Source organism: Amblyomma americanum, chromosome 3, assembly GCF_052857255.1.
Source record: "Amblyomma americanum isolate KBUSLIRL-KWMA chromosome 3, ASM5285725v1, whole genome shotgun sequence".
In the NCBI taxonomy this organism is placed as follows: Eukaryota; Metazoa; Arthropoda; class Arachnida; order Ixodida; family Ixodidae; genus Amblyomma; species Amblyomma americanum.
The window spans coordinates 176097565-176109825 of NC_135499.1; the positions used below are offsets into that span (position 1 = coordinate 176097565).

The 12261-nt window shown below is 44.9% G+C and overlaps 2 protein-coding genes across 5 annotated transcripts in view; both read left to right on the forward strand.

The window, feature by feature from the left end:
* Atg4a (Autophagy-related 4a) overlaps positions 1–12261 on the forward strand; it is a 181436-nt gene that overhangs the window by 119717 nt on the left and 49458 nt on the right. The gene's annotated exons all lie outside the window — the stretch shown is intronic.
* On the forward strand, positions 850–9286 carry vnc (GNAT family N-acetyltransferase vnc). 4 transcript variants are annotated; one of them, XM_077658933.1, is made up of 8 exons: positions 890–970; positions 2860–2985; positions 6932–7030; positions 7095–7153; positions 8003–8048; positions 8112–8272; positions 8544–8628; positions 9112–9286. In XM_077658933.1, the coding sequence occupies exons 2-8, from the start codon at positions 2953–2955 to the stop codon at positions 9202–9204; spliced, it is 576 nt and encodes a 191-aa protein (XP_077515059.1). In that variant the 5' UTR covers positions 890–970; positions 2860–2952; the 3' UTR covers positions 9205–9286. The 4 variants fall into 4 exon arrangements, with proteins under 4 accessions (XP_077515061.1, XP_077515059.1, XP_077515062.1 ...); XM_077658935.1 differs by lacking the exon at positions 2860–2985 and having other exon boundaries at positions 850–970; XM_077658936.1 differs by lacking the exons at positions 890–970; positions 2860–2985 and adding an exon at positions 1051–1077.

The window sequence follows — 12261 nt, forward strand, 5'->3', positions numbered from 1 at the left end:
TTCTAAGGTAATGGCATGACTAGTATTGCCTGAGCGATGCGTTTAGGTGTCTGTCTCGGTATCTAGTGGTGGCGCTCGATGCTGAGTCCTATAGGCGATGAAGTATATGGCCCTTCCTGCTTTAGTGTGGGAAAGCCGGCCTCGTTGCATTGTTATTTGTTAAGTGTGCTTCCTTATGCTCGTCTATTGGGTGTTTTGTACTTCTAGGCCCATAAGTATTTCGGCGGAGGTATAGTTCGGTAGCCCTAATGCAACTGGCATGCATATCTAATTAAAGAGATCTACTTTGGCTTTTTCAGTGCTGTCTAATTTTAGGTATGGGAGTGCGTAGACAAGCATGCTTTGTACAAATGCTTGTACTATTCTGCAGAATTATTTCTTCTTCACTCCCGTCCTTTTGTTGGCAGTTCGTGTGATATTAGTCTTTACTGTCATGTGGACGGTTGTCTTGAGTCTTTCTAATGTCTCCTTGTTCTTTCTGTTTGACTGAAGGAAGAGTCCCAGGATTCTTTTGAACTTCCTTTACATGGAGCCCTTCCACCCAGATAGAATAGCCCACGGGAATGCGCTTGCAAACCCCTTCCGACGACACTCTTGCCAGCTCATTCGGCGGAGTAATGGGACAAGCTCTTGGCCAGTTCAAGAAAAGCAACGCAACTGGCGCTCATCACGCGAGCTCAAGAGGTCGCCTCCGACTGGAGGCCGCGCTAGACTCGCCCCAGCCCTTCCATTTTGTGGCAATAAAGTTGTAACCACCACCACCATAGCCCACGCTTTTAAACCATTTTGAATTGCCGCCCGTCAGGTTGACAAACCTTAGTAGTCGAGCCAGTGCTGGTCGAGCTGAGCCAAAGGCCAAAGTCGTTTGTAGCGCGCTGGGCAAGGCTGGGCTGTGCCGGCTATCACTGTACCCACGCTTCTTCTGTTGCTCATCGGTTTTCAGTCTAAAATGAACATCCGCTGCGCGAAGGTAAGAATATGCGTATGAAATGTGTATCTACGTTGCACTGGAACGTTTAGATGTCCTTTCTCGGTTGAAGGCACCTCGCATCTCTTCGTCGGCTCATGTTGTCGCTGGTGGGTTTTCTAAAGATTGACAACGAACCTCGTTGCTTCCTCTGCGTTGCTTGCCTGGTGAGATGCTTAAACCGCGTTAGAGTTTTCAGAGGCGCCACATGGAAATGACGCCAGTTGCACTTCGCAGAAGCTCATTTCTTTTGACTGATGACTGTAGGTTTCACTAAGTCGCAATCTAGCAAGGTAAAGTTGCTCAAAACTGAGCAGACATTGGAGAAGTTGGCGTAGCCATCGATCATCCTATTTTCTTTTTCCGTTAAGAGTTTCTTGTCAGTGTTGCGAAATTTGAAGAGATGAAACTAAATTTCGGCATTTCCCTTCAAAATACCGAGTTTGCGGAGCATATATATATAGTAGGCAATTTCGTGAAAGAAAAATACAGAATGAAGGCATGTGTGTCTTAATAATAATAATAATAATTTAGCATTCTTTGCGGGGGTCCGAGGCATGGCAGCAAAAGGCAGTACTGCCCATACCACGAAGGCTTGCTGACCCTGGCGTGGGGACTAGGATGTAAAGGATGATGGAATGTGAGATATGAGGAGCGAGACGGAGATGAAAGGCTATGGCAACCATTGTGCAGCCTGCACAATATCTGGGATATCACAGGCATAAGGGGGGAAGGACCGGGTGATGGTGGCAGGCAAATGTTGCCACAGGTAAATGGCATGGAGGAGCCATGAAGGTTCATCACGCACAATGCATGCCACAAGCAGATGTGCATTGCCAGTCCAGTAGTCAGACTCATCAATCAGGGTTTGCTGACCGGGTGCAGTTAGGAGGCAAAAAAGGCGCATTGTGGCCCCTTGTACATGAGAGGAGAGCCTGCTAGGAGGAATGTCAGAGAAGGGTCGCAGATGATATCTGTGCATTGAGTAGATGTTGGTTATCTGGAGTGCTGCGGCAAAAGAATGTATATGCAGCGCAATGCTGGACACTGGCAAGGCTGATACGATGAGAAGCTGTGTTGGGTAGACAGACTGCACAACAGTACTCAAGGATGGGAAGAACAAGAGTAGTGTGGAGGCTCTGGAATGCACTAGGAGGCATGTCTGCCGTAAGCCACGTGATAAAGCCCGGCACGCGCCTGGATTGGGCAAGTGTATGATGTACATGAGATGAAAAGGACAAGTGTGTATCTAGCTCAATGCCAAGGATTGTCTTGGTGGTGGTGCGACGAAGGGGCTGGCTTCCAAAGGTCAACAGTGGCGGCATGCGGCAAAAGAGGCATAGGGTTGAGAAAGTCACTGTAGATGACGTGCTAATATTTATGAGCAAATGGTGTTGCTGTGCCCAGGCTTGACAGGTGTTGAGGTCGATTTGAAAAGCAGAACAGTCTGCTAAGTTGCAAACTGGTTTCAACAATGAAATGCCATCAGCATAAAGAACTGGCAGACAACAGCTGAGATTGTCAGTGATACTGTCAATAAAGGTTGAGAAAAGAGTGGGGCCAAGAACACTGCCTTGGGCTGCACCGGACAGACTAGGGCTAGACATGGAAATGGCTCCTTGGAATACGACGTGCTGAATTCTGCCACTGACAAAGGAATCCAGCCAAGAGGAAACAGTTTCGGGGAGCCCCTTGGCTGCAGCACTGGGCGGGAGTCCATGGTGAGGCAGATTATCAAAATCACGCGAAACATCCAACTGGACAAGCTAGCAAAATGTCTGGTTGTCAGGGTGGGCACTGACTGCGTGGACCAGCCTACCAAGAGCAACTTCGCAGCTGTGCTGCTGGCGAAATTCATGTTGAGCGCGTGACAAAAGGCTGTTGTCTTCCAGGTGGCTATGAACCTTGGGGATCAGGATCCTTTCAAAGGTGCGGCGCACGATACATGCAGATGCAACTGGATGCTAGCATGACAAGAGATCAACATGAGCCCTACGTCATTTGTACACTGGTGTGACGTGAGCTACCTTCCATGCAGGAGGAACCACTGCTGAGTAGATAATCCATTGAAGCACATGGCATAATATAGATGCCATATAAGAGGCTGTACGTTGAAGGAGAAGGGTATGAATGCCATCAGGGCCAGGGCTCTGAAATGGTTGGATGCGGCGGCGAGCTTCCATGACGTTGTCAGTAGTTATGGTAAGAGAGGACAAAGCAGCCACTTGACTTGGGAAGTGCTCTTCGGGAAACGATTGCAGATCAGGCCCAGGAATGGGATGGTCCGTTCAAATGGAATGAAAATGGCTACTGAATGCTTCAGTAATGCAGCCTTGAGAGTATACTGTCTCACCATAATTGTAAAAGGAGGGGCACTGAGATTGCCTCCTTTGAGGTTTGACATATGCCCAGAAAAGTTTAGGTTCCTTTACTGCTCGAGTAGTAATGCCTTACACAAATGCCCAATGAGCTACCCGAATTCGTTTTTTGGGGTGTGGTGGTGCTCTTTGGCAGCTAGCAGGTTGGCCGGCAGTCGAGTTCTTTGGATATGCTGGAACTGCTGTTCCTTCTGCTTGCTTAAGATTTTGATGTGTCCTGTAATTCAAGGGGAATGGCATCTGTGTCAAGCTCTCCTAGATGGTACAGTGTCAGAGGCAGGGGTGAGTAGCAACAAAGCGTACCTGTCTTATATGTTATCCATGTCTGGTTTGGAAAGCACAGTGTCCCAAGGAGGGAGTAACAGAAGGCGTTCCATATGTTCAGTATCAAGTCTATCGTATGAGTGTACCAGCTGTACATGAGAGTCACAAACGTATGGACGTTGATATGTGTAGCTGGATTGCCCGATAGTCGGAGCAAGCCAGGCTTCTGACAGTGTTGCACTCGTGGACAAAGGCAGAGTTGGAGGTGGAGCAGAGATCTAGATTGGAAGGGTCACCAGCGTGCGACTAGTAAGTGGCTTCAGGGCATAGTTGAGTCAGGCAAGCAGTGTCCATAATCCCTAAGAGGCATTCCGATGTTGTTTCATACGGGATGGGTGTAACGAGGTCATTCCAATCGATGTGAGCGTTGAAATCACCAAATGTGTAAACATTTACAAATGAACACCGGGTTAATGTAAACAGGTTAAAATACTGCAGGCATCGCAGCACTCATACTATCCAGACAAATTCTTGTGCTCTAGAGAGAAAGTGTTACAGCAGGCTGCATACCGGGTGTTTCAGTGCACACTTTCAAACATTTTTAAAAATACGCTTTTTGGGGTAAAAATATGGCTTTTGCGGCATAACATTACCAGTGTTGGCGGACACCAGAAAACGGGTGAATTGTCTTAAGTAGTAAGCTGGTTAACTAGTTTTTAATAATTAACTTGTAGAGTTAGGTGCCTAGTTGCAATTAGAGGATTGTAGCCGGTCGTTAGTAATAGCCATATCAGTTTTTAGCATTTAGAAAATGTGGTTACCCATGGCGCTATGGCTCGACGAAATTTGACTTTTTCAACGAGTTACATGCACTGGAGGGGTTGCTTTGCCTGGATGCTTTCGAAAGCGCATGTATTTTTGCACGACGCAGCCATATATTTTGTCGAGCCACAGTGGCGAGGGTAATCATGTTTTCGAAAGTCTAAAAACTGATATGGCTATTACTAACGACCGGCTACAAATCTCTAATTGCAACCAGTTGCCTATCTGGGATGGTGAAAATGTTAGGTATCAGAAATTAGTGAACGAGCTTACTACTTAAGACATTTCACCATCTTTCTGGTGTCCATCTGCACTGGTAATACTATGCCACGAAAGTCATATTTTTACTCCTAAATGCCTTTTTTTAAAATGTTTGAAAGTCTTCCCTGAAACACCTGGTATATTAGATAGTAATTTCAACTGCATCAGAAACTAAACATACAGAATCATGAACCTAACCTATCCATGGGCAATAATATAATTATTCAAATCAGCAAAGAGTGTATTTCCTTAAATTGCTAGTGATTATCTTTGCTGCTCCAAATTTGTATTTCTGACATAGGAGTGTGAAAATTCCTTCGTTCATAATCTAGTTCTTCTTTTAAATGCACTTTTAGTTTTAACAGGCCACGAAGCCTGGCATTATGGACTGCTCTTAGCAGAAGTATAACTGTACAGTTAACATCCCTGCTTTTGTGGTGTACTCTAGGTGCTCTAAGCAGCACCAAAGAAAACAAAAACACTGCCAAACTTCTGCCCTTCTCCAAAGCAAATTAGTAATAGTGATAGCTGTAGGTTTCCACTGGGTTGCACTCATGCGGAGCTATACACGCTTGGATGTTTTGCCTTGTAAATTGTGGGATTGGACACTGTAAAGGCATCACTTTTAATGCCAGAATTAATTTTGTGCCTATGTTATTGTCCTTGTTCTCTCATCCCTGAGAGGTAGAGGAAAATTACATGTCTTAATTGACTGCAGCCTTCTGTGAAAGGTTTAAAATTCAAGTCTTGGAAGTCCAAGTCTCCGTAAAGTCTGATGTCTACAAGACCATGTCCTTATTTTTCTTCTTATGCAACCTAACTGGAAGAAATCATGTTGCAGAGATACAGCATTTATTTGGTTAGAGCGTTTCCATGTGTGAAGCAGGTTTTGCATTCTGCATGCCTTTCGCATTTGCTAGTGTACATCAGGGATGGATCACAATTTAAAAAGGTCCTTTTTCAGGTTCGTTTTTTCAGGTGCTTGTTGTTGAGCCCTCTCTTCGGTACCAGCACTTGTGATGTACTTTGCATGCTAGGATAGCTATAAGCCTGATATCACAGGTGGCAGTACAGGAAGAGTGTATTATTACCAAATATAGCAAATATGGCCCCCCTATTTGTTTTTTTTTTTATCCACAGTACATTCTGTCCAAATTGTAGCCTAAACCTTTCTGTTGTTGCACAAATTCTTATTAATCACTCCTGGCAGGTAGCTGCTTATTCTGAGCAACTTGTTTCCGAAATTAATAAATCCTTGCCTTTTCTGGCTAACATTGTTCATTTTTACTTTTCTTGATTGTTTAAGTGTATTTTTGTTTTCTTTCTCTGGGCACAAAATATACTTAATTGCAGTGGTTGCCTTGCATTTCTGTAAGTAGTTTATTTGACAGACTAATAATTTTCCCTGGCCTGCTCATGTTCCAAGCACAGTTCCGTTGCCCAAACAGTGAATCGGTCAAGACACGTAGATTGCCCATACCATGCTTTTTCGTGCTCTTATTCTTGTATGCCAGAGTTACCATCTTGTATGCAGCTACGACTTCTGTCGCATCACTCTCACTTTTCCTGCCAGAGATACAAATTTTGCATCTTTGCTCATGAAATCGTCTGCATTTTCAGTTCACCTTATAGTGTCATTTTTGCCCGCTTGGTGCCTGAAATGTATGTGGTTTTAAGTTTACATTTTCAAAATCTAAAAGATGCCTTTGGAAGTACCAAAGGGTCGATCCCTAGTGGTGAGCAAGCGATGGATGGCCGTGGTGAAGGCAGGTCCTCGATGCAGTTTCCAGTCACTTTATGCATTGCATTTAAATTGATATTTGCTACGAGTAGGGTTGCAGTTTTTGCTGCTTTTATTCTCACTTCGCAGTCTGAATTTTCAGTTATGTGCACAAATTGCATTGTTGACTTACTTGTGATTTTGTGCTGTTGTTACACTAGAAGCTGTACAGTACTCACGGATTGAAATAGGACATTCGGAGCGCTAGCCTTGCAGTGCCACGCAGGCATGTGGTAAACCACAGGCCGGCTCATTGGCTACTGGAAGGAACAATTCTGCTTTGTAGATGTTCTCCCTCTCGCGCCATACCACAATGCACCACCTTGGTTCCATGAGCGTCTACGGGCGGCGCTCCATGAAGCGACGGCCACGCGCTCCGAATGTCCTATTTCAATCCGTGAGTACTGTACATCGTCTTAGTAGTAGCTGATAATGACTGTTTTGCCAATGCATTTCCAGACAGAAGACCTGATGAACATGCAGCACTGCAATTTGCTATGCCTGCCAGAAAACTATCAGATGAAGTATTACTTCTACCATGGGTTGTCATGGCCACAGGTATGAAACAGGTAATGTCTTTCTGTGTGCAAGTTTCTAATGAAGTGTAGTGTTTGTCTTGCAGCTCTCTTATGTGGCTGAGGATGAGAAAGGAAAGATTGTTGGATATGTACTTGCAAAAATGTAAGTAACCACCTTTTTGCTGTTGTAGTAGTTAAGGTGCTGCTGAAATGGGCACTAAATTTTTGCTCATGGTTCTGCCTATTTTGTTCACAGTCATATAGTAGCCAAATTGTGTGATCTTGTTGCAATTTAGAAAGGGCAGTCCATAAAGGCATTTACAGTCAGTACGAGTACTGCCTTTTCTTATCAGTATAACTTTTGGTTATCAGTCACGCACACGCATGAGGGGGGTGCAATCGTATTGCACTTCCTTGATGTTGAGGTGCGTGTATTGTTTATCATTTTTTTATGCACTCAGTGTGTCAGTGATATTAATCCCTGTAATTAATCCTCACCTGTTTTCTTCTACATTTCTTTTGGCCATACTTCTTTGCTTACAAGGTCATATCAATCAGTGGGCTTGATGTGTGCCTCTTTAGTTTTATGCCAGTTTGCTGAGGCAAGATAAGTGTGTGCGGAAAAAAAAAAAAAACTTATTCTCAATTCACCATATTATAGTTACATAGTGCTATGTTGAGAGCAGTTAGGAAGAGGCATTCTTCCAAGCTTTTTAATTTTAAGTGACTGCGTCTGAGGGAACTATGATTAGTCTTGTAGTTGGTCATTTTAATTCTTTCTCATTGCGGATAAAGGCCACGAGTGATAGTTTTCGTTATTTTTCTTCCCTGTCATTGATGGCTCACTTGCTCAGAATTGGCGTAACAGCTATTGCAAAACATGCTATTTTAGTTACCTTTAGTGTGTAAATAGTCAGACATGCACCTTTACCAGTGTGTATTTGAAACACTCAGCTTTCCTTGATATTGTTCTTGCTAAATTTTCTTGTTGGTGCTTATTATGTGTTTTTAGGGAGGAAGACTCTGATGATGATCCACATGGCCACATCACTTCCCTGGTATGTATGAAAATGTTTACCCAGGCCTGCTGTACAAAACACTCAAATGTACCTCTCTTTCAGGCTGTAAAACGGTCGCATAGGCGTCTTGGGCTGGCCCAGAAGCTAATGGACCAGTCGTCTCGTGCCATGGTTGAATGCTTCAATGCCAAGTATGTGTCTTTACATGTACGGAAGAGCAATCGGGCAGCCCTCCACCTCTACACTAACACGCTTGGATTCATGTGAGTGTTTTCTCCAATAAACAAGATAGCCGGATAAAACATTAACAGCTCTTGCATTGTTAGTTTTTCTGTGTACATGAATGCTCCATGAGCCCCTAATGTTCAAAACTGAGAGACAAGTAATTGCCTTGGTACATTGTCACGTTTGCTTGTGAATAATTAACTGCGTTTTATTGATTACATCTTTTACACGCCTTGTTGACTGCCGAGTGGTACCTCTTTGAAGTGTGCATGCTGTTTCATATGCTGTAATGTCGACCTTTTCTTCCAGGATCAATGAAATAGAGCCAAAATATTATGCGGATGGTGAAGATGCATATGCTATGAAGAGAGACCTTGTCAGCTTTGCAACACAGGTACAGATCCAGGCACAACCCAGATGAGTTGCAGATTGTTTTTTCCAATAGCTATGAAGATTTGTTGATCCTTGGTGAAGGGTTCAGATTCTCACTGCATGTCCAACTGACTGGCATCTCTGCTCCATTGTCACACTTGTTGCCTCACAGAAGCTCCCAGGTTTATCTCTCACCTGCTAGGAGCCACTTTTCTGAGACAAGGAACATTCCCTCTTGTTTTAACATCATATACTAGGTACCTGTTAAAATGTGGAGAGTTACCACTGATCCGAAAGTCATTTCAAATTGTGATCATAACTGACTACTCTTATTTGCTGTTAGAAATAAGTGTTCTTTGGTATTCTTGAAGGCTGATTTTAATCCAGGCCATCAAATTGACTTGTAGCTAGTTTGTTACGAGCCTTAGTGCAGCAGCTGACCTTGGGCCTGTTCTAACTGGGATGGTTTCCATCATTTATTTAAAAAACATGTCCATCATTCCAGAACAAGCTGAGCCCTACTGACCCATCCAGCTTTTTTGACTCCAAAAGTGGCAAGAAGGAGCGTGACAAAGAAATTGATGGTGAGAAGCACTAGCCATCCATCATGGGCATCACCTGCGACAGCATCCTTCACTGTTTTTCTCTGTGAAATAAATCGAGTGGCTATTGACATTTTACCTCCTCAGCTGCAGCTGAAAGCCTTGGCGGTTAATGTAGTCTTAGCTCACACTAGGGTCACATTGAGCAATGTTACCAGATGTTCAAACACTGCAGCATAGTGTTTGAGCACTACACTGTAAACACTGTTGATCAAACCCTACAATATAATGCACATAATGTGCAGATATTAATATTTTGAACTAAATCTCATCCAAACATTGCAAACTATAGAATGCTCAGAAATAAACCAGAAGCTATTCGCACTACTTGCGACTAGTAATCATTTCACAACAGCATGTGAAATCGGTGACATTTAGCTGAAATCATTGGGGCGTAAAAAAGGGCCTGCATCTGACAACATTGGAAAGGTGTGTGCAACATTCCCTTCACTCATGGTCTCTGTGCACATTTTGCTTTGGGTGTTCATGTTTCGAAATCGCAATTAATACGTCATTTCAGTTGCTGAGCATGCTATATGGCATAGCAAGAATACTGTTATCCGGTGATCTTCCACCTTGTAACAAAAATTTTGTTAGACTTAAAAAAAATTAGCTGTAGTTTAGCTTTGGTTAAACCTGGTGAGAAGCAAAAGAAACCTCAGACTCTGCATTGCTGGTTAGACGTACCGTTAGAAGTACTTCGTGCTGTTTCCTCGCAGTAGCACTCTTCCGTCGTTTCTCGACGCCTGTCGCACATTCTTGTCTCTTCGGCACGGCGTTTCTTCCTAGCCTCATTGAGACGTTGAAGCTTTGCTTTTTGGCATGCAATCACGGATGTTCTTCCTCCATAGTAAAACCGGTTTCTACCACCACCGGCTCGCCATTGGTATATATACACAGCTCTCCATTGACGTCGCAGATGGTGGCCTGCCTCGTAAGTGGTTCTGGTTGTTGGCGAAAAATTTGTGTGCAGGCCGTGCAACTGTTTCTTGGAGAACATCTTCGCTGCACTGCACAGGGTTGGGTGAGGGGAGTTAAAGAGATAGAGTAGAGAACGGGTCCGGAGGCAGAAAGGGCGGCAAGTGCACAGGCAGAATGCGGCACGAAAAGCGCGACACACAGGCACGAGAAACAGTGGGCGGGCACACATTGCGAAGCGGGCACTGCTACGAGTCAGAAGACGCCCATGCACTCATTTATCACAGTATGTTTCTGAGTGCAGGAGGAGGGGAAGTGCAGATGCCAAAGAGTCTCTGGAAAGGGGTTTGAGGGCTGGTGGCCTGCCCCTGTTGTCAAGCAGAGTATCTGCTTGATTGATTGCTTGTTTACTCAAATTCCTTTTATATGACGTCACAGTCATACAGCATCGCAAGTTGTCCCAGCTCTTCAACCTTTGACCTTCAAGAGATTTGGGGGGGGATGGCCCACCATCTTGGTTTGGCATATATGCACCACCGTGGCCTGCATGGCTTTGCTCCACGGTTTGACCTCTAAAGCTTTTCAAGGTCATAAACGGAACTACACTACCCTCCTGAAAACCTGGCGTAGTGAAGCTTTCGCTTCAAGATCCCCATTTTGGGCACTTTTCCCTGCAGCAGTTTGGAAAATACATGTATTTTGCCCTGCTTCTTTCAGTAGTCCTTTTCATAAATCTTTGCAGTTCGTCTAGGGTAAGGAAGTCCAATGTGCAGGAATTTTTCATGTACCATATTTATACTCTGTTTTAACGCAGATTTTTAAAATCGAGACTTGCAGCAACACGCACATTGAAAGCTCATGCAAAACTGAAACCGTGCTACAAACGGGTGTGCATCAAATGTCTGTGATTACGGTACAACTTATTGCTTTTGTTTGTTTTCGATTCGGTGCTCTACCACATACAACAAAAGCTCATTAATTCGAACTGCCGACGCGGTCCCAGCCAACGGTCATGTATGGAACGCTACGGGTTAATTCGAACGCACCGGTTAATTCGAACGGGGCCGCGAAGGGCGTCCGTGTACAGTATGGCCGACGCGGCAAGCGATCGTCCAAATAGCCCTACTTGAACCTGAATTCCATGCTGCAGAGTCGCTCGCGCACTTGACAGCATCACAGGCGGGCCACTCCGAGGCGTCTATGACGTCACAGCGTAGTTTCGGTTCCGCTTTTCTAATTAGCTTCGCTCCAACCCCCATAAGCCAGCCAACCGAGCCCAGCTGCCCCCTTTCGGGAGCTGACAGACGCTTCTCGCTAGTCTTTTCTATTCCCATTTCATTAATGCGTAAGCAATGTATGGAAATATAATATATAATTGGTTTTTTTGGGGGAAAGGAAATGGCGCAGTATCTGTCTCATATATCGTTGGACACCTGAACCGCGCTGTAAGGGAAGGCATAAAGGAGGGAGCGAAGGAAGAAAGGAAGAAGAGGTGCCGTAGTGGAGGGCAAAAAATTGGTTTTTGGGGAAAGGAAATGGCGCAATATCTGTCATGTATCGGCGGGCACCTGAAACCGCGCCGTAAGGAAAGGGATAAAGGAGGGAGTGAAGGAAGAAAGAGGTGCCATAGTGGAAGGCTCCGGAATAATTTCGACCACCTAGGGATCTTTAACGTGCGCTGACATCGCACAGCACACGGACGCCTTCTGCGTTTCGCCTCAAACGAAACGCGGCCGCTGCGGTCGGGTTCGAAGCTGAGTACACCGCATCAGATAGCCAAGCGCCCTAACCACTGAGCCACCGAGGCGGGTGCTCTTAAATACACTTGATTGGTCGAAAGAAGAGTCGCCAGAATGCTCTTAAACACACTTCACCAGCATTCTGGCGACCTTTCTTTCGACCAATCAAGAAAGCCGTTATCGGAAGCAATCAGAGCTCATCCTTTCAAGACACGCCGACAGCAAACACATACACTTTCTCAAACTAAAATACACAAAAACATCCAGCGGCGCCAGCTCGCACTCTTGTACAAGCAGGGACGGAATGCGCGAGTGTTTGTGTGCGCGCGAACCATCCGCCGAAGGACACCGGCTAACCAATTAATCAAGTTGATCAATGCATCTCATCGACGCCTG

What these genes read in the sequence shown, in the direction of transcription:
- vnc (XM_077658933.1), top strand. Translation starts at nt 2,953, where the DNA reads ATGAGCCCTACGTCATTTGTACACTGGTGTGAC. An exon ending in ATGGCCACATCACTTCCCTG is followed by an intron (nt 8,049 to 8,111) that starts GTATGTATGAAA and finishes CCTCTCTTTCAG; the next exon opens with GCTGTAAAACGGTCGCATAG. An exon ending in ACTAACACGCTTGGATTCAT is followed by an intron (nt 8,273 to 8,543) that starts GTGAGTGTTTTC and finishes CTTTTCTTCCAG; the next exon opens with GATCAATGAAATAGAGCCAA.